At 35.8% G+C, this 18898-nt stretch overlaps 3 protein-coding genes across 4 annotated transcripts; all 3 read right to left on the bottom strand.

Moving 5' to 3' along the window:
* Positions 1 to 5714: 5714 nt before the first annotated feature.
* LOC143922899 (uncharacterized) lies at positions 5715 to 12203 on the bottom strand. Its single transcript, XM_077446298.1, has 3 exons — positions 12081 to 12203; positions 9698 to 9944; positions 5715 to 9605 (listed from the first exon to the last, which is right to left on the bottom strand). The coding sequence occupies exons 1-3, from the start codon at positions 12149 to 12151 to the stop codon at positions 8955 to 8957; spliced, it is 969 nt and encodes a 322-aa protein (XP_077302424.1). The 5' UTR covers positions 12152 to 12203; the 3' UTR covers positions 5715 to 8954.
* A 1740-nt stretch (positions 12204 to 13943) lies between these two features.
* LOC143922683 (kelch-like protein 23) lies at positions 13944 to 17029 on the bottom strand. Of its 2 annotated transcripts, XM_077446018.1 has the most exons (9): positions 16789 to 17029; positions 16503 to 16708; positions 16215 to 16412; positions 15803 to 15976; positions 15411 to 15705; positions 15115 to 15287; positions 14824 to 15034; positions 14464 to 14659; positions 13944 to 14373 (listed from the first exon to the last, which is right to left on the bottom strand). In XM_077446018.1, the coding sequence occupies exons 6-9, from the start codon at positions 15285 to 15287 to the stop codon at positions 14237 to 14239; spliced, it is 717 nt and encodes a 238-aa protein (XP_077302144.1). In that variant the 5' UTR covers positions 15411 to 15705; positions 15803 to 15976; positions 16215 to 16412; positions 16503 to 16708; positions 16789 to 17029; the 3' UTR covers positions 13944 to 14236. The 2 variants fall into 2 exon arrangements, with proteins under 2 accessions (XP_077302144.1, XP_077302145.1); XM_077446019.1 differs by having other exon boundaries at positions 16503 to 16798.
* LOC143922793 (kelch-like protein 1) lies at positions 15542 to 17179 on the bottom strand. The gene is made up of 7 exons (XM_077446122.1): positions 17019 to 17179; positions 16789 to 16943; positions 16503 to 16708; positions 16215 to 16412; positions 15803 to 15976; positions 15663 to 15705; positions 15542 to 15618 (listed from the first exon to the last, which is right to left on the bottom strand). The coding sequence occupies exons 1-7, from the start codon at positions 17177 to 17179 to the stop codon at positions 15542 to 15544; spliced, it is 1014 nt and encodes a 337-aa protein (XP_077302248.1).
* Between the last annotated feature and the right edge of the window lie 1719 nt (positions 17180 to 18898).

Below are 18898 nucleotides of genomic sequence, written 5' to 3'. Positions count from 1 at the left end.
ACCAAACCTTACCCATCTGAACCTAACCATCATCGAAATCAAAGAATTGGACATTGCCAAAATATCCACAAAACGTGCTTACCTAACTATACCTAATCCAACCTAACCTTACCATCACCGAAGTCAAAGAATTCGACATTGCCAAAATATCCATAAAAAATTCTGATCCTACCAAACCTCACCCATCTGAACCTAACCATCACCGAAATCAAAGAATTGGACATTGCCAAAATATTTACAAAACTTGCTTACTTCACAATACCTAACCCAACCTAACCTAACCATCACCGAAGTCAAAGAATTCGACATCGCCAAAATATCCACAAAAAATTCTTATCCTACCAAACCTCACCCATCTGAACCTAACCATCACCGAAATCAAAGAATTAGACATTGCCAAAATATCCACAAAACGTGCTTACCTCACAATACCTAACCCAACCTAACCTAACCATCACCGAAGTCTGGGAATTCGACATCGCCAAAATATCCACAAAAAATTCTTATCCTACCAAACCTCACCCATCTGAACCTAACCATCACCGAAATCAAAGAATTGGACATTGCTAAAATATCCACAAAAATTTCATATCCTAAAAAAACCTCACCCATCTGAACCTTACCGTCACTGAAATCAAAGAATTGGACATTGCCAAAATATTCATAAAACGTGCTTACCTCACCATACCTTACTTAACCTAACCTAACCATCACCGAAGTCAAAGAATTCGACATTGCCAAAATATCCACAAAAAGTTCTTATCCTACCAAACCTCACCCATCTGAACCTTACCATCACAAAAATCATAGAAATGGACATTGCCAAAATTTCCACAAAACGTGCTTACCTCACAATACCTACCCCAACCTAACATAACCATCACCGAAGTCAGAGAATTCGACATTGCCAAAATATCCACAAAAAGTTCTTATCTTTCCAAACCTCACCCATCTGAACCTAACCATCACCGAAATCAAAGAATTGGACATTGCCAAAATATCCACAAAAATTTCATATCCTAAAAAAACCTCACCCATCTGAACCTTACCATCACCGAAGTCAAAGAATTCGACATTGCCAAAATATCCACAAAAAGTTCTTATCCTACCAAACCTCACCCATCTGAACCTTACCATCACAAAAATCATAGAATTGGACATTGCCAAAATATCCAAAAAACGTGCTTACCTCACCATACCGAACCCAACCTAACCTAACCATCACCAAAGTCAGAGAATTCGACATTGCCAAAATATCCACAAAAAGTTCGTATCCTACCAAACCTCACCCATCTGAACCTAACCATCACCGAAATTAAAGAATTGGACATTGCCAAAATATCCACAAAACGTGCTTCCCTCACAATACCTAACGCAACCTAACCTAACCATCACCGAAGTCAGAGAATTCAACATTGCCAAAATATCCACAAAAAGTTCTTATCCTACCAAACCTTACCCATCTGAACCTAACCATCATCGAAATCAAAGAATTGGACATTGCCAAAATATCCACAAAACGTGCTTACCTAACTATACCTAATCCAACCTAACCTTACCATCACCGAAGTCAAAGAATTCGACATTGCCAAAATATCCATAAAAAATTCTGATCCTACCAAACCTCACCCATCTGAACCTAACCATCACCGAAATCAAAGAATTGGACATTGCTAAAATATCCACAAAAATTTCATATCCTAAAAAAACCTCACCCATCTGAACCTTACCGTCACTGAAATCAAAGAATTGGACATTGCCAAAATATCCACAAAAAGTTCTTATCCTACCAAACCTCACCCATCTGAACCTTACCATCACAAAAATCATAGAATTGGACATTGCCAAAATATCCAAAAAACGTGCTTACCTCACCATACCGAACCCAACCTAACCTAACCATCACCAAAGTCAGAGAATTCGACATTGCCAAAATATCCACAAAAAGTTCGTATCCTACCAAACCTCACCCATCTGAACCTAACCATCACCGAAATTAAAGAATTGGACATTGCCAAAATATCCACAAAACGTGCTTCCCTCACAATACCTAACGCAACCTAACCTAACCATCACCGAAGTCAGAGAATTCAACATTGCCAAAATATCCACAAAAAGTTCTTATCCTACCAAACCTTACCCATCTGAACCTAACCATCATCGAAATCAAAGAATTGGACATTGCCAAAATATCCACAAAACGTGCTTACCTAACTATACCTAATCCAACCTAACCTTACCATCACCGAAGTCAAAGAATTCGACATTGCCAAAATATCCATAAAAAATTCTGATCCTACCAAACCTCACCCATCTGAACCTAACCATCACCGAAATCAAAGAATTGGACATTGCTAAAATATCCACAAAAATTTCATATCCTAAAAAAACCTCACCCATCTGAACCTTACCGTCACTGAAATCAAAGAATTGGACATTGCCAAAATATCCACAAAAAGTTCTTATCCTACCAAACCTCACCCATCTGAACCTTACCATCACAAAAATCATAGAATTGGACATTGCCAAAATATCCAAAAAACGTGCTTACCTCACCATACCGAACCCAACCTAACCTAACCATCACCAAAGTCAGAGAATTCGACATTGCCAAAATATCCACAAAAAGTTCGTATCCTACCAAACCTCACCCATCTGAACCTAACCATCACCGAAATTAAAGAATTGGACATTGCCAAAATATCCACAAAACGTGCTTCCCTCACAATACCTAACGCAACCTAACCTAACCATCACCGAAGTCAGAGAATTCAACATTGCCAAAATATCCACAAAAAGTTCTTATCCTACCAAACCTTACCCATCTGAACCTAACCATCATCGAAATCAAAGAATTGGACATTGCCAAAATATCCACAAAACGTGCTTACCTAACTATACCTAATCCAACCTAACCTTACCATCACCGAAGTCAAAGAATTCGACATTGCCAAAATATCCATAAAAAATTCTGATCCTACCAAACCTCACCCATCTGAACCTAACCATCATCGAAATCAAAGAATTGGACATCGCCAAAATATCCACAAAACGAGCTTACCTCACAATACCTAACCCAAGCTAACATAACCATCACCGAAGTCAGAGAATTCGACATTGCCAAAATATCCACAAAAAGTTCTTATCCTACTAATACTCACCCATCTGAACCTAACCATCACCGAAATCAATGAATTCGACATTGCCAAAATATCCACAAAAAGATCATACCCCACCAAACCTCACCCAACTGAACCTAACCAACACCGAAATATAAGAATTGGACACTGCTATAATATCCACAAAACGTGCTTACCTCACAATACCTAACCCAACCTAACCTAACCATCACCGAAGTCAGAGAATTCGACATTGCCAAAATATCCACAAAAAGTTCTTATCCTACCAAACCTCACCCATCTGAACCTAACCGTCACTGAAATCAAAGAATTGGACATTGCCAAAATATCCACAAAACGTGCTTACCTTACAATACCTAACCCAACCTAACCTAACCATCACTGAAGTCAGAGAATTCGAAATTGCCAAAATATCCACAAAAAATTCTTATCCTACCAAACCTCACCCATCTGAACCTTACCATCACAAAAATCAATGAATTCGACATTGCCAAAATATCCACAAAAAGATCATACCCCACCAAACCTCACCCAACTGAACCTAACCAACACCGAAATATAAGAATTGGACACTGCTATAATATCCACAAAACGTGCTTACCTCACAATACCTAACCCAACCTAACCTAACCATCACCGAAGTCAGAGAATTCGACATTGCCAAAATATCCACAAAAAGTTCTTATCCTACCAAACCTCGACCATCTAAACCTTACCATCACAAAAATCAAAGAATTAGACATTGCCAAAATATCCACAAAACGTGCTTACCTCACAATACCTAACCCAACCTAACCTTACCATCACCGAAGTCAAAGAATTCGACATTGCCAAAATATCCACAAAAAGTTCTTATCCTACCAAACCTCACCCATCTGAACCTTACCATCACAAAAATCATAGAATTGGACATTGCCAAAATATCCACAAAACGTGCTTACCTCACAATACCTAACCCAACCTAACCTAACCATCACCGAAGTCAGAGAATTCGACATTGCCAAAATATCCACAAAAAGTTCATACCCCACCAAACCTCACCCATCTGAACCTAACCAACACCGAAATCAAAGAATTCGACAATGCCAAAATATCCACAAAACGTTCTTACCCCACCAAACCTAACCCAACTGAACCTAACCATCACCGAAATCAAAGAATTGGACATTGAGAAGAGCAATAATAATTGGACAAGAGCAATAATATGCATTCAATTATGCCACGAATCTGGACAAAACATTCCATATTTGAGTATTCAGATCGAAATCCTTCTTCCACAGAAGTAATTGCACTCCAAAATGTTTAGAAGGAGACAAAAGTGATACTCTGTTATCGTTGGTAAACGAAATTCATCACCAGGAGCATACTTTGCGTTCAATTTTGCCATGACTTTGGCCAAAACTTTCTTTATTTAAGTTTTCAGATTAGAAACCTTCTTCGACAGAAGTATTTGCACTCAAAAATGTTTAGACGGAGACAAAAGTGATTCTCTTTAATCGTTGGTAAACGAAATTCATCGCAAGAGCAATAATATGCATTCAATTATGCCACGATTCTAGACAAAACATTCCTTATTTGAGTATTCAGATCAAAATCCTTCTTCCACAGAAGTAATTGCACTCCAAAATGTTTAGACGAAGACAAAAGTGATTCTCTTTTATCGTTGGTAAACGAAATTCATAACCAGGAGCATACTTTGCGTTCAATTTTGCCACGACTTGGGCCAAAACTTTCCCTATTTAAGTTTTCAGATTAGAGACCTTCTTCGGCAGAAGTATTTGCACTCCAAAATGTTTAGACGGAGACAAAAGTGATTCTCTTTTATCGTTGGTAAACGAAATTCATCGCAAGAGCAATAATATGCATTCACTTATGCCACGATTCGGGACATAACATTCCTTATTTGAGTATTCAGATCGAAATCCTTCTTCCACAGAAGTAATTGCACTCCAAAATGTTTAGACGGAGACAAAAGTGATACTCTTTTATCGTTGGTAAACGAAAATCATCACTTTCCTTATTTAAGTTTTCAGATAAAAACCTTCTTCTGCAGAAGTATTTGCACTCTAAAATGTGTCGACGGAGACCAAAGTGATACTTTTTTATCGTTGGTAAACGAAATTCATCGCAAGGGCTATAATATGCTTTAAATTATGCCATGACTAAGGCCAAAACTTTCCTTATTTAAGTTTTCACATTAAAAACCTTCTTCGCCAGAGGTACTTGCACTCTAACATGGGTCGACAGAGACAAAAGTGATACTTTTTTATAGTTGGTAAACGAAATAAACTAAATGAACACTGCTAAATAATGGAAACTCAAAGTTTCGACTACCGAGGTGCAATGTGAAAGAATCCCGTCACATAATCAATGAGCCAAATGTTACGATGCTTTAAAATGGCTTTTTTATGTATATTCAAAAGTATACTTCGGTTATCAAACAGGTCAAATTGTGATTAATAAACAGCGGCTTGCATAATAGTGATATTTTCATAAGCGCTCGTATCAGGTAAGAGACTGTGTTACATATTTTACAATATTACATTATTAATTGGTTGTATTGAAACATGTTTTAATATTTAAAATATATTTTATTTGTAATACACGCGCTGGCGATACAAAATTCGAAACATGAGCAGTTTACAATTACATAGGTGGCTTACAATAACATCATTAATTTTGTGATGTGATTCTGTGTAAGCTTTATTCATCACTTACACCAATTGAAAATGATAAATAAACGAGTGGCATGACTGACCGGAAGAAGACACTTAATGAATAACGAGCACAAGAAGAAAATAATATCATACATAATGCATATACAATACACACATACATATATGCAAACCTACATATTATGTTTAAGAAAATCCTTATACACATACGTATTTATAACGAAAAATCAAAAAAATATTATACATATCAACTTAAATTGTACATAAAAACATTACTATAATACGTAAAAGAAATTAATCTGCAGTGATTAATACTTTTCACGAAACTATCCTTCCTTATTTCTAAGTACTAGTGCCGCAGGAGTTCATGTTAGTATCTCCTGTAGTCCAAGTGCTTATCAATAGGAATTGGATGCTCTCATCAGAAGATCTAGAAATTTAAACATATCTAATAAAATTTGAATATAATTAATTATTATAAAAAATTTACTAATACTAAGATAAACTTGTGAGATTACTAATTTCTTAAATATTTCAAAATATAATTAAAACATAGTCATAGCCATTGTATACAATGAAACGAATAAATGATAAAAAAAAAACAGTAATTTGTTCTCATTATTATCTTTTTTAATCCATTTCAGAAATTCTAAGATCAAATTAAGACTTTGTAAGAAGTAAAGGATAACAGACAGGCAAGGTCATAAAAATATACATATTTAATGAGAAATTTGAAGTTACGTAAGAAACAATACATGTACGTATATGTAGTGTTGGGATTGAACGAAAGGCTGATGTATGGGCTATGGCTGAGAAAGGGTATGTTACGACCGATTGTAGAGAGGGGATGGAAAAGTGGCAGAGGGCGCGAAAGGACCGCTATTTTACAGTTAGTAGAAGTTAACCTTCCACTGGGGGCGGTTGGTCGTTAAACCACCGCGTGGTGTCGTTTTAATAAACAACATGACTGAAAACGCACGTGTTTGATCTTCAATTCCACCGCCACATCCCATCGTGGTCCTGAATAGCGTCATCTATTCAGGAATTCCACCCACATATATGTACGTCATATAAATATATATTATGTAAACAGGGTTGGATGTCCCGATTTAGTAACTGTAATCCTGCGTCTCGATTTGCAAAGAAAATTTTTAAATGGAACTCAAGAGAGACATTAACTTTATTAACTCACTATGGACCGTAAAGACATCCGCTGTATTATTAATTTATTAACTTCATTCAAAGGCTATCAATACAGCGTATGTTTTTAAATCCTTCACACTTCATACAAAAAAATATTATTTAATAGGTTTAGTTTCAATATTCCAATCATAGATTATCCAATCATAGATATACCAGCATATATTTTTTCCAAAATATCGATAAATAAATTTAAAAAAAAATTATATTTCTATAGTTAAAGCTTGATTATTTTACCAAAGAATTTATCGATATTCCAAAATTCAAAAAAGATTTCAAATCCTCAGATATTGAAATGATTTTTTTTCTCGCGTAGCATACATATCAATGATCTAAAATATATCGTTTATTACGTTAACCCTTGAATGCTGACCAACGCCGATCGGCGTTATGCCAACAAGCCCATCAGCCTGAAATATGACTATCGGCGTTGTTTTTTTGAGTATGTTAAAAATAAACAAGAATACTACCCGCTAAGCCTTTCCAGGTTGCATTGAAAAAATAAATGCATTGAACATGGGTCGTGTAATCTGTGTCAATGTTTATAAAGACTTGGTTGACACTGGAATTTCTGAATTTATAACCATAACAGAATTTCTCGATGGAAATCCCTAACTGCTGAGTATTTTAGATTGTGGCTTGGCATTTAAATTGTGAGCATTACATTTTAACAACAATGAAGAAGATGGAACTAGTTTTGGAAAAATACATTCATTAATAGACTTCTTTTGTTTATTTTATATTGTTGCAAGATGTATTAGAGTCTAAACACACCTTTACAAAACTCGAAATCGTCGGCGAGAGTTATCTAGGGTTTTTATACGTGCTTTCTATTGGATTTCTAAATAATTCTAATTTTCAGCGTGGTGGGCTTTAAAAAAAAAAGACGTCAGCACTCAAAAGGTTTAAGTATATAAATTTTATACAAAATTGAATACAACAATCACCACAGTTTGAGAAATATTGATCTGATAATTTATACGGTCAAAGACAACTGTAAAGATGGTGTTGTAAATGAGTTAATATAATTGCAGTTTTTGAATGCTTAGTAAGAAAAAATGGAAACAATGAGAGTTTTAAAGTGGCGTATACGATGGCATACATAGTTCTGGGAATCCCTTGGATTTATTGGAAGAAATACAAAAATTAAATTTATGAATAGAGATAGACAAGACCAAATGATCGACTAACGAAAAATCGGTAAAACATTTTAAAAGTAATTAAAAAGTAACCAATTTTTATAAAATAACATCTTATAATTATTTGATTCCCTACTCAAATGCAGCATTAGTACGAATTTTTAGTTTTGACGACGGCTTTGCAGAAAGAATGTAATCGTCCGTTGCTGAATACCTTGGAGTTGATAGAAAAATAAAATTCTAATATATCATGCAGTTTCGCGAATTTTTAAAGACTTGAAATGAACATGCAGAAAATATTTTGAAAAATGAAACTGGAATTGAAAAATATTCAAAAGATTTGTGATATTTTTTATGGTTTGTGCTGTTTTATAATAAAAAAAAAATGTTATTGAAAGTTAACATTAAATATTATAGTATATTGAAAAAAATATATTTTAATAAAATTCAGGTATGCTTTTTTTGAAAATCTGGCAACCTTTATGTAAATGTTTGTATGTAAAAAAATTACATATCTTAGAAATGTATATAGTTTTAGCGTTCTAAATAAATTATAACATGCTGGAGTTATAAACGCTCGTCGTCTGTAGAATTTCATAGGTTTTTAATATGAAATTCAGTTACATATTTACGCCCACCCATTCAATGTAGTATTTCTAGGTATAAAATTTAGTTGAAAATAAAATAGGTCAATTTCAAATCGATTCCAAGTGTATAAAAAGATAATGCAATTTGTTATTGTATTATGGAAAATATTCCATATGAGATTCAAACAAAATCAAAATAATAATTTCTTTAAATTAATTAATTTCAATAACACCATCATCCAAATCTATTTTAATATTAGGAAGATTCAAAACTTTCGTTGTCGTTGTAGTTTTAGTGATCTCCGTAGTAGTTTCAACTGAACTATCTTGAACTGTGACACATTTTTTCAAAACTTTCATACTACTACTACTTTCAGTCTCATTTTTTCTTTTGGCCGATACATCGGTATTTTGTACACAGTTTGCAAACGATTCCTCACTATCCGTTAGGTCGATAACATTTTTTCCTTTTCTTTCTTCAACAACTTTTGGAGATTCATTATTTTTGTCTGAATTAGTCGTCGACTCGTTCATGCCATTTTTGCTGGAGGCGCGCTGTTTTGAATTCTTAGATTCTTGAACGGTGATGCACGGAATTAAATTTTTACAACTTGAAAGCCCCCTGATTACGCATGGCTTCATTGCCTCATAGTGTTCCTCTTTAAGTGTTATATCATTATTAACCGGCGATATTTCGAAAGGATCAACGCTGATAATCTCAAAACACTCCTTGATTTCTGTATCAAATATTTTCTCAATGTATACCCGTTTTCGTGATGCACATTTATTTTTACTTTTCAGTAGCAAAATGTATGGTACTCGGTTTTCCGCATTTGTTTGGTTGTCAAGAACAAAAACCTCTTCCTGAAAATATAAATATTACAATAAATTAATATGTAGTACATTGTAGATAGTCAGTTCAAGTTCAAGGTTAATTAATACACAAAAAAAATTACTTTAGGTGTTATGGGTACCGCATCGTCTTCATTCACAGGTTTTATTTCATTATCACATTTGACTATCATTTGATTTTTTAGCTCACAAATATCATAATTCAAACGCACGAATTTCATGTTAAGATTTTCAATATGAAGTAAAATATTTTTTCTAGACATACTCAATACTTGTCGTTGTATTTTGATATTCTCTATCTCGTATTTAAGCTTTTCACACTTCAACCGAAGAATAGAAGTATAACTATTTCTGAAAACAAAAAATATATATATAAAAATAAAATAAAATTGTAATGTATTATTAACAAAATCATCAAACGATATCGGTTTAAGGATTTTGGAATATAAATAGCCCTGCCAGGCGTTTCAGTATTCCGGGCTTGTCCCGGCGTCCCGAAAAGAACTTTGGGACACCCAAAAATCCCGGTTTTAGATCAATTGCTTGCTGATCATGACAACTCTCATTGTTTAGAAATACCGAGTCCCCTCAGTTATGAAGTGAAATCATAAATCATTAATCGAAACGTATAGGATGTTACTAGTATGCTGCTACTAGATCAGTGGTTCTTAACCTTATTGGAGGTACTGAACCCCACCAGTTTCATATGCGTATTCACCGAACCCCTCTTAATTGGAATAATAAAATATGATTTTTTTCAAATTCAAAACATAGGTATATATTTTACTGGTGCACAAAATGAACCGTGCATCAACATCACTGTGTTCAAAGAACAAAACCATTAAAACATGATTTTCACACAAAAACATAATAATGAATATTTACTGCAAATCAGTATGGCTTCTGCTGTTGCCTTTCAGAGACTAGTTCAGAAATGCGCGGCTTCACATTGGCAAGTGCCACTCTCATGTTATTTTCGCAACAAAGTCTGTTCCTTTTATTCGTTTTTATGTCCAGCATCCTCGAAAAGGATTGCTCGCAAAGATATGTAGTAACAAACGGTATGAAAATCTCCAGAGCTTTCTTAGCAATAACAGGGTACGTTGCCATTTGTTGACACCAAAAATTTTGAGAACGTTGTTGTTCTGAAGAGTTGCTGTTGAACCTGGCTATGTTGAATTTCCGCCGCATACATACAAACATGCATGCATACATACAAACATACATACGTACATACATACATACATACATGCATGCATACATACAAACACACACATACATAATACACACATACACACACACACAAATACACACATACACAAACAAATACATACATACATACATACATGCATGCATACATGCATGCATACATACAAACATACATACGTACATACATACATGCATACACACACACACACATACATAATACACACATACACACATGCATACGTACACACATACACACACACAAATACACACATACACACATGCAAACATACACACACACATAGATCATGTGCCACCAAGACGAAGGGTGGACGGAAGCCCTACCGACAGTGTTACTGGGGATCCGATCGGCATGGTATCCGATAAGACCTCAATGCCACGTCAGCAGAACTGGTATATGGTCAACCGCTACGGCTACCGGGAGAGTTTCTGGCTCCACAACGAAACGGAGGACCCAACACAGCGGAACTAGCAGAGAGATTGCGGTCCCAAATGGGGCGAGGTTGAGAAACGCCAGTCCACCGCGGCGCCATGGAACAAGATCAACCTTCAGATCAACCAACAAAGACCTGCACACCAGTGATCAGGTGTTCCTGAGACACGATGCTGCCAAGGGTCCGTTACAGCCAGTGTTGAAGAAGGGACCGAAGTTCTTCACACTGAGAATTAAGGATTCCAATGTCACCGTATCGGTAGACCGCATAAAGCCGGCATACATGGAAAGCAGCGGAGAGCCCCCCAAGAAAATGCAGAACCACAGCAAGAAACTGGCCGACAAGCAACCACACGGACTGGCAGGAGAGTCCGGTGGCCAGCCCATCTGGACAGCTACATCCCGTAGTTGTCGCGACGGCTACGCAATGTCGAGACCCACAATATGTATTTACATATGACATTTTGTAAAATATCGCATCGCAATAAATAATTATAATGAGAAGACGCGCGCGCGTCCGCAGTGAAATTGAATGAATGAAAATTGAAAGGATTAAAGCGCGAGACGGAGACGGAGACGGAGACGGAGACGAGAAAGGAACATGCATTTCGCATTGGGTATGACAGCGCGAATGTATGAAACCGCAATCGTCCCAGCAATCGTCCCATCCCAGTGGCGAGGGGTGTTTTGGCGCGCGGAAGAGTTTTCGCAAAGTGACAGTTCGCAAACAGACAGAGTCTGCGACGCGTGACGTAAGTGAACTGAAGTGAACTCTAACGAAGCTGGTTAGTGTTAGTGTGGTATTGAATTAATATGAGAACACTCACCGGGAAGCAGAAGCAGAAGCAGAAGCAAAGGCAGAGGCAGAAGCAGAAGCAGAAGCGGAAGCGCCCGACATCGTGCGAGGCAGCGACTAGACTGACAGCGCAACAACACGCTGTTCGTTGAATTCGAATTTCGAATTTCGAATTTCGAATTACGAATTTCGAGTTTTGAATCATGAATTTCGTTTCATGAACCAACGATAAAAGAGAATCACCTTTGTCTCCGTTCCGTCTAAACATTTTCGAGTGCAATTACTTCTGCCTCATCGGCAGGTTTTTAATCTGAAAACTTAAATTGAACGCAAAGTATGCTCCTGGTGATGAATTTCGTTAACCAACGATAACAGAGAATCACTTTTGTCTCCGTCTAAACATTTTGGAGTGCAATTACTTCTGTGGAAGAAGGATTTCGATCTGAATACTCAAAAAAGGAATGTTTTGTCCAGAATCGTGGCATAATTGAATGCATATTATTGCTCTTGCGATGAATTTCGTTTACCAACGATAAAAGAGAATCACTTTTGTCTCCGTCTTAACATTTTGGAGTGCAATTACTTATGCCGATGAAGGTTTTTAATCTGAAAACTTAAATAAGGAAAGTTTTCGCCCAAGTCGTGGCAAAATTGAACGCAAATTATGCTGCTGGTGATGAATTTCGTTTACCAACGATAAAAGAGAATAACTTTTGTCTCCGTCTTAACATTTTGGAGTGCAATAACTTATGCCGATGAAGGTTTTTAATCTGAAAACTTAAATAAGGAAAGTTTTGGCCCAAGTGATGGCATAATTGAACGCAAAGTATGCTCCTGGTGATGAATTTCGTTTACCAACGATAAAAGAGAATCACTTTTGTCTCCGTTTAAACATTTTGGAGTGCATATACTTCTGCCAAAGAAGGTTTTTAATCTGAAAACTTAAATAAGGAAAGTTTTGGCCCAAGTGATGGCATAATTGAACGCAAAGTATGCTCCTGGTGATGAATTTCGTTTACCAACGATAAAAGAGAATCACTTTTGTCTCCGTTTAAACATTTTGGAGTGCAATTACTTATGCCGATGAAGGTTTTTAATCTGAAAACTTAAATAAGGAAAGTTTTGGCCCAAGTCGTGGCAAAATTGAACGCAAAGTATGCTCCTGGTGATGAATTTCGTTTACCAACGATAACAGAGTTTCACTTTTGTCTCCGTCTAAACATTTTGGGGTGCAATTACTTCTGCCAAAGAAGGTTTCTAATATGAAAACTTAAATAAGGAAAGTTTTGGCCCAAGTCGTGGCAAAATTGAACGCAAATTATGCTTCTGGTGATGAATTTCGTTTACCAACGATAAAAGAGAATCACTTTTGTCTCCGTCTTAACATTTTGGAGTGCAATTACTTATGCCGATGAAGGTTTTTAATCTGAAAACTTAAATAAGGAAAGTTTTGTCCAGAATCGTGGCATAATTGAATGCATATTATTGCTCTTGCGATGAATTTCGTTTACCAACGATAAAAGAGAATCACTTTTGTCTCCGTCTAAACATTTTGGAGTGCAATTACTTCTGCCGATGAAGGTTTTTACCTTGCGATGAATTTCGTTTAATGTCCAATAAAACTCATGGATGTACAAAAATACCTAGTTTATAAGTTTTTACGTCTTATTTTGTTGAGAGAAAATGATTAGGTGTTTGATGTTTGAAGTTGTGCAAAAAACTGGTTAACTGAATTGTTTTTGAAATGAAAAGGTAGCTCGGGTTCACCGGATACTTACTTAACTTAAAAAAATGATGACCATTATTTTCATTGATTGATTGAGTTTCCACTCGTGATCACATTAATAACAAAACGTTTATTAAAATAAGATGAAATAAATAAAAACACTCTTTTCATTTGAGAAAAAAATATATTTGTGACATTATATTTACAAATATAGAACAGGATGAACTGTTAATAGTTTTCATGAAATAAAGAATGTGTACAAATAATTCCACATATATGTACTTACATATGTACATACATATATAATATATAATAAATAAAAATGGAAATGCAAAACAAAAATCCTGTTTTAAGCCAACAGTGTTACCATTAAAAGGAAAACATTATATGTACATAATATTAAACAAGTTATGCATTTAAACAAGTTACTACTCATTTGAATTCAAGTTTCATTTTCATTATTAAACATTAAAACCAGTCAGTAAATGCATCGGTGCAATTAGCATATTAAAATCGAATCGTTTCGTTGAAATGGATCCAATAATCGTCCACGAGTCTCTATCGGGGCTGTATTCTAGCACCGACAAGTGATTACCTCCTGAAATAAATATGTATTAAATATTAATCACTTGCATACAAAAAACACACACACACAATAATGGTTGTTACAAAATCAAAATCAACTCACCGACGCAAACAATTTTATCGTCGTGGACGATAGCCTTATGCCCAAACCGTGCTTCAGGGAGACTAGCAACATATGTCCAGGTTTGAGCCTCCGGGTCATACCGTTCTACCGAGTCGTGTGTACTATTGCTATTGCTATTGCTGATAATATCGCAGGTGCCGCCAATTGCGTAGATATAACCTCCCAATGCAACAGCCTACAAAGTGAAACAGACTGAATATAACGATATATAATATATGTATGTATGTACAATATTCAAAATTCAATTTTTCTAAAATGATGACAATACAATACATACAATGTAAAATGGCGATTATGTAGACATAATCGATTTCAGAAAAAAATCCTGACAATACTTACAGCAAACCGGGCTCTCTTTTCGGCCATCGGCGGAGCGGCCGTCCATCTATTCCTGGCCACATTGAAAGTTTCCATGCTATTAAGGAATACCTCTTTGTCGTTTTTTCCACCTATTGCATATATGACACCGTCTAGTGCAACGGTGTCATGGAGATGTCGGCACTCCGACATATGGGATAGATAGGCCCAGTTTCTTGTATTGAAATCGTACCTTTGAAAAATCGTAAAAACTAGTTGTAATCCATTGTACAATATTAAAAAATCATCATAAATATTCACCAACCAACCAACCTATGTACACTCGTTTGTAAGTCTATGTCTTCAGTGGCAGCATTGGAACAGGGATTTTTTCCTCCTGAGATGAAAACATGGTCACCGACAACAGCGGTTGCAAAATCTTTTCTTCCATGTACCATTTGTGGAAGCGCCGTCACATCCTTTGTGGCAACATCCAAACTGTACATCTATTCAATATAAATATTATACATACGTATTATTATAACTGTATTGTTAATAAATTTGCATACAATAAGTGAACGACAATAAGGTAACAAAAGCAACGAGTTGCTGAATATTAATGAACTTACCTTTTGAAAAACCCAATGCCGGTATTGCAATCCCCCAAAGTAAACTTTTCAAAATATTGTTATAACAAATAGAATCTACATAAATGTTCGATTTATTGTCATTTCTTTCGTGACGGCACAAATTTGAAAGTTTAGTAATAAATTGAATAAACACCTCCTTCGATCGACGGCCAATCATTATTAAATATTGGTCTCGAAGAATGACCGTCTCGAAGGGATTATAAAATTTATTCATGTCGTAAAACGACAAACATTTCTGGAAATCTCCTCTTATTGTTTGGATTTCATTGGCAAGCTAAAAAAAAAACATTGAAAAATATACATAATTACATATACATATATCTATGTACATACATATGCATTTAAAGCATTTACATACAAACTAAACTTACTTTTGCCGAACGTCTTCCTACAATCAATATACCTCGTGTGCTCTTTCTAGGTTTTACATTTTGCAATGATAGACGTGGTCTCTTTTTTGGACTCATATTCCATTCAAGTAAATCCCACAATTGTTGACAGCATACACGATTGTAACAAAGAGGTTTCACTTCGTTTAAAATGAACTGAAACGAAACATTTATAACGTTCAGCAATTAATCGCATACCTTTTTAAATTTATTGTGCCGAGCACACATTAAAAACAAAATATTATATCAAGTAATGATTAGTACATTGTACATACATACATACATACATACATACATACATGTGTACATATGAAAGCACATTAAGAAAGTACAGTAAGAATTACATGTAATATATGTATGTACAATATACAAAACAAATTAAAAATATTATTACCTCTTTAGATAACAGACGAAATCTAACAAATTTAAATAAAGCATTCAAATGCTGCTTCCGATTGTCCCAGTCCTTTTGAACCCACAGCTTCAAGCCTATAAACACTTGCTCTTCTGTGGTGACATTTAAATCATTCGACTGCAGCAATTCCTCCAGTTGGTCAGCTTTTATATCGAGAAACGCTCTCCCTTGAATTATCTACAATGCAGACAGACAGACAGATTTCATGAATATTAAAAAATATAAATACACATACGTATGTATGACCTAAAATTATAATATACATACGTCAACATAATTTTTAGTTGTGTAAGCTCTCGTTTTTTCTAGCAATAAGAAATAACTATAATGCTTCGCAAAATTTCCGATTAACAAGAAGTTTTCAGTATTTAATGCGCTTTCTAGGAACGACACGCAATAATCCTCAAGTTTATAGCAGTGAATGTTTGTTCGCGAAAATTCAACTAACTGGATCGCCCCAAGAGGATCCAAATCTGCAAATATTGTAAAATTTGTCATTAGTACTAATTAGTACATATGTATTAATTCGTACGAACGAAGTTTAAATTCTCACCGAGTTTGCCTCTGTAGAAGTATTCAATAGCTTTGCTCAAAGTGTCCAGACGAAAATCGCCCCGATCGTCCAAGACAATTTCCTCCGGTGATGCTTCTAAGCGCTCCGCCAAATAGTCGCTGTGGCACATAACAATAAACTTGTGTACATTGAATCTGCAAACAGATTAAACATAAAACCTCGAGTTAACATATGTACATAATACATTAAATATTTGAAGCAAGACTAACCTTGCAGTGCCGACAACTAGCACAGTATCGCATTGCTCCTGTTCGACATACTTCCGATACATGTATTTCGAGAAAAGATGCGCATGCTGCACATCTATTTCGAAATCCGTTGAGTCACCAAAATTGGCACTAATTTCGGTCATATTGCTCCCGATGCTCATGTCTTTTCTAAAAATCTAAATGTCTAATTCTTTGATTTCGGTGATGGTTAGGTTCAGATGGGTGAGGTATTGTGAGGTAAGCACGTTTTGTGGATATTATAGCAGTGTCCAATTCTTATATTTCGGTGTTGGTTAGGTTCAGATGGGTGAGGTTTGGTGGGGTATGAACTTTTTGTGGATATTTTGGCAATGTCGAATTCTTTGACTTCGGTGATGGTAAGGTTAGGTTGGATTAGGTATAGTTAGGTAAGCACGTTTTGTGGATATTTTGGCAATGTCCAATTCTTTGATTTCGATGATGGTTAGGTTCAGATGGGTAAGGTTTGGTAGGATAAGAACTTTTTGTGGATATTTTGGCAATGTTGAATTCTCTGACTTCGGTGATGGTTAGGTTAGGTTGCGTTAGGTATTGTGAGGGAAGCACGTTTTGTGGATATTTTGGCAATGTCCAATTCTTTAATTTCGGTGATGGTTAGGTTCAGATGGGTGAGGTTTGGTAGGATACGAACTTTTTGTGGATATTTTGGCAATGTCGAATTCTCTGACTTTGGTGATGGTTAGGTTAGGTTGGGTTCGGTATGGTGAGGTAAGCACGTTTTTTGGATATTTTGGCAATGTCCAATTCTATGATTTTTGTGATGGTAAGGTTCAGATGGGTGAGGTTTGGTAGGATAAGAACTTTTTGTGGATATTTTGGCAATGTCGAATTCTTTGACTTCGGTGATGGTAAGGTTCAGATGGGTGAGGTTTTTTTAGGATATGAAATTTTTGTGGATATTTTGGCAATGTCCAATTCTTTGATTTCGGTGATGGTTAGGTTCAGATGGGTGAGGTTTGGAAAGATAAGAACTTTTTGTGGATATTTTGGCAATGTCGAATTCTCTGACTTCGGTGATGGTTATGTTAGGTTGGGGTAGGTATTGTGAGGTAAGCACGTTTTGTGGAAATTTTGGCAATGTCCATTTCTATGATTTTTGTGATGGTAAGGTTCAGATGGGTGAGGTTTGGTAGGATAAGAACTTTTTGTGGATATTTTGGCAATGTCGAATTCTTTGACTTCGGTGATGGTTAGGTTAGGTTAAGTAAGGTATGGTGAGGTAAGCACGTTTTATGAATATTTTGGCAATGTCCAATTCTTTGATTTCAGTGACGGTAAGGTTCAGATGGGTGAGGTTTTTTTAGGATATGAAATTTTTGTGGATATTTTAGCAATGTCCAATTCTTTGATTTCGGTGATGGTTAGGTTCAGATGGGTGAGGTTTGGTAGGATAAGAATTTTTTGTGGATATTTTGGCGATGTCGAATTCCCAGACTTCGGTGATGGTTAGGTTAGGTTGGGTTAGGTATTGTGAGGTAAGCACGTTTTGTGGATATTTTGGCAATGTCTAATTCTTTGATTTCGGTGATGGTTAGGTTCAGATGGGTGAGGTTTGGTAGGATAAGAATTTTTTGTGGATATTTTGGCGATGTCGAATTCTTTGACTTCGGTGATGGTGAGGTTAGGTTGGGTTAGGTATTGTGAAGTAAGCAAGTTTTGTAAATATTTTGGCAATGTCCAATTCTTTGATTTCGGTGATGGCTAGGTTCAGATGGGTGAGGTTTGGTAGGATAAGAACTTTTTGTGGATATTTTGGCAATGTCGAATTCTCTGACTTAGAGGATGGTTAGGTTAGGTTGAGTTAGGCTTTGTGAGGTAAGCACATTTTGTGGATATTTTGG

The sequence above is a fragment of the Arctopsyche grandis genome, chromosome 2 (assembly GCF_051622035.1).
Source record: "Arctopsyche grandis isolate Sample6627 chromosome 2, ASM5162203v2, whole genome shotgun sequence".
NCBI classification, from domain to species: domain Eukaryota; kingdom Metazoa; phylum Arthropoda; class Insecta; order Trichoptera; family Hydropsychidae; genus Arctopsyche; species Arctopsyche grandis.
This window is presented reverse-complemented; position numbering and strand designations above follow the sequence as displayed.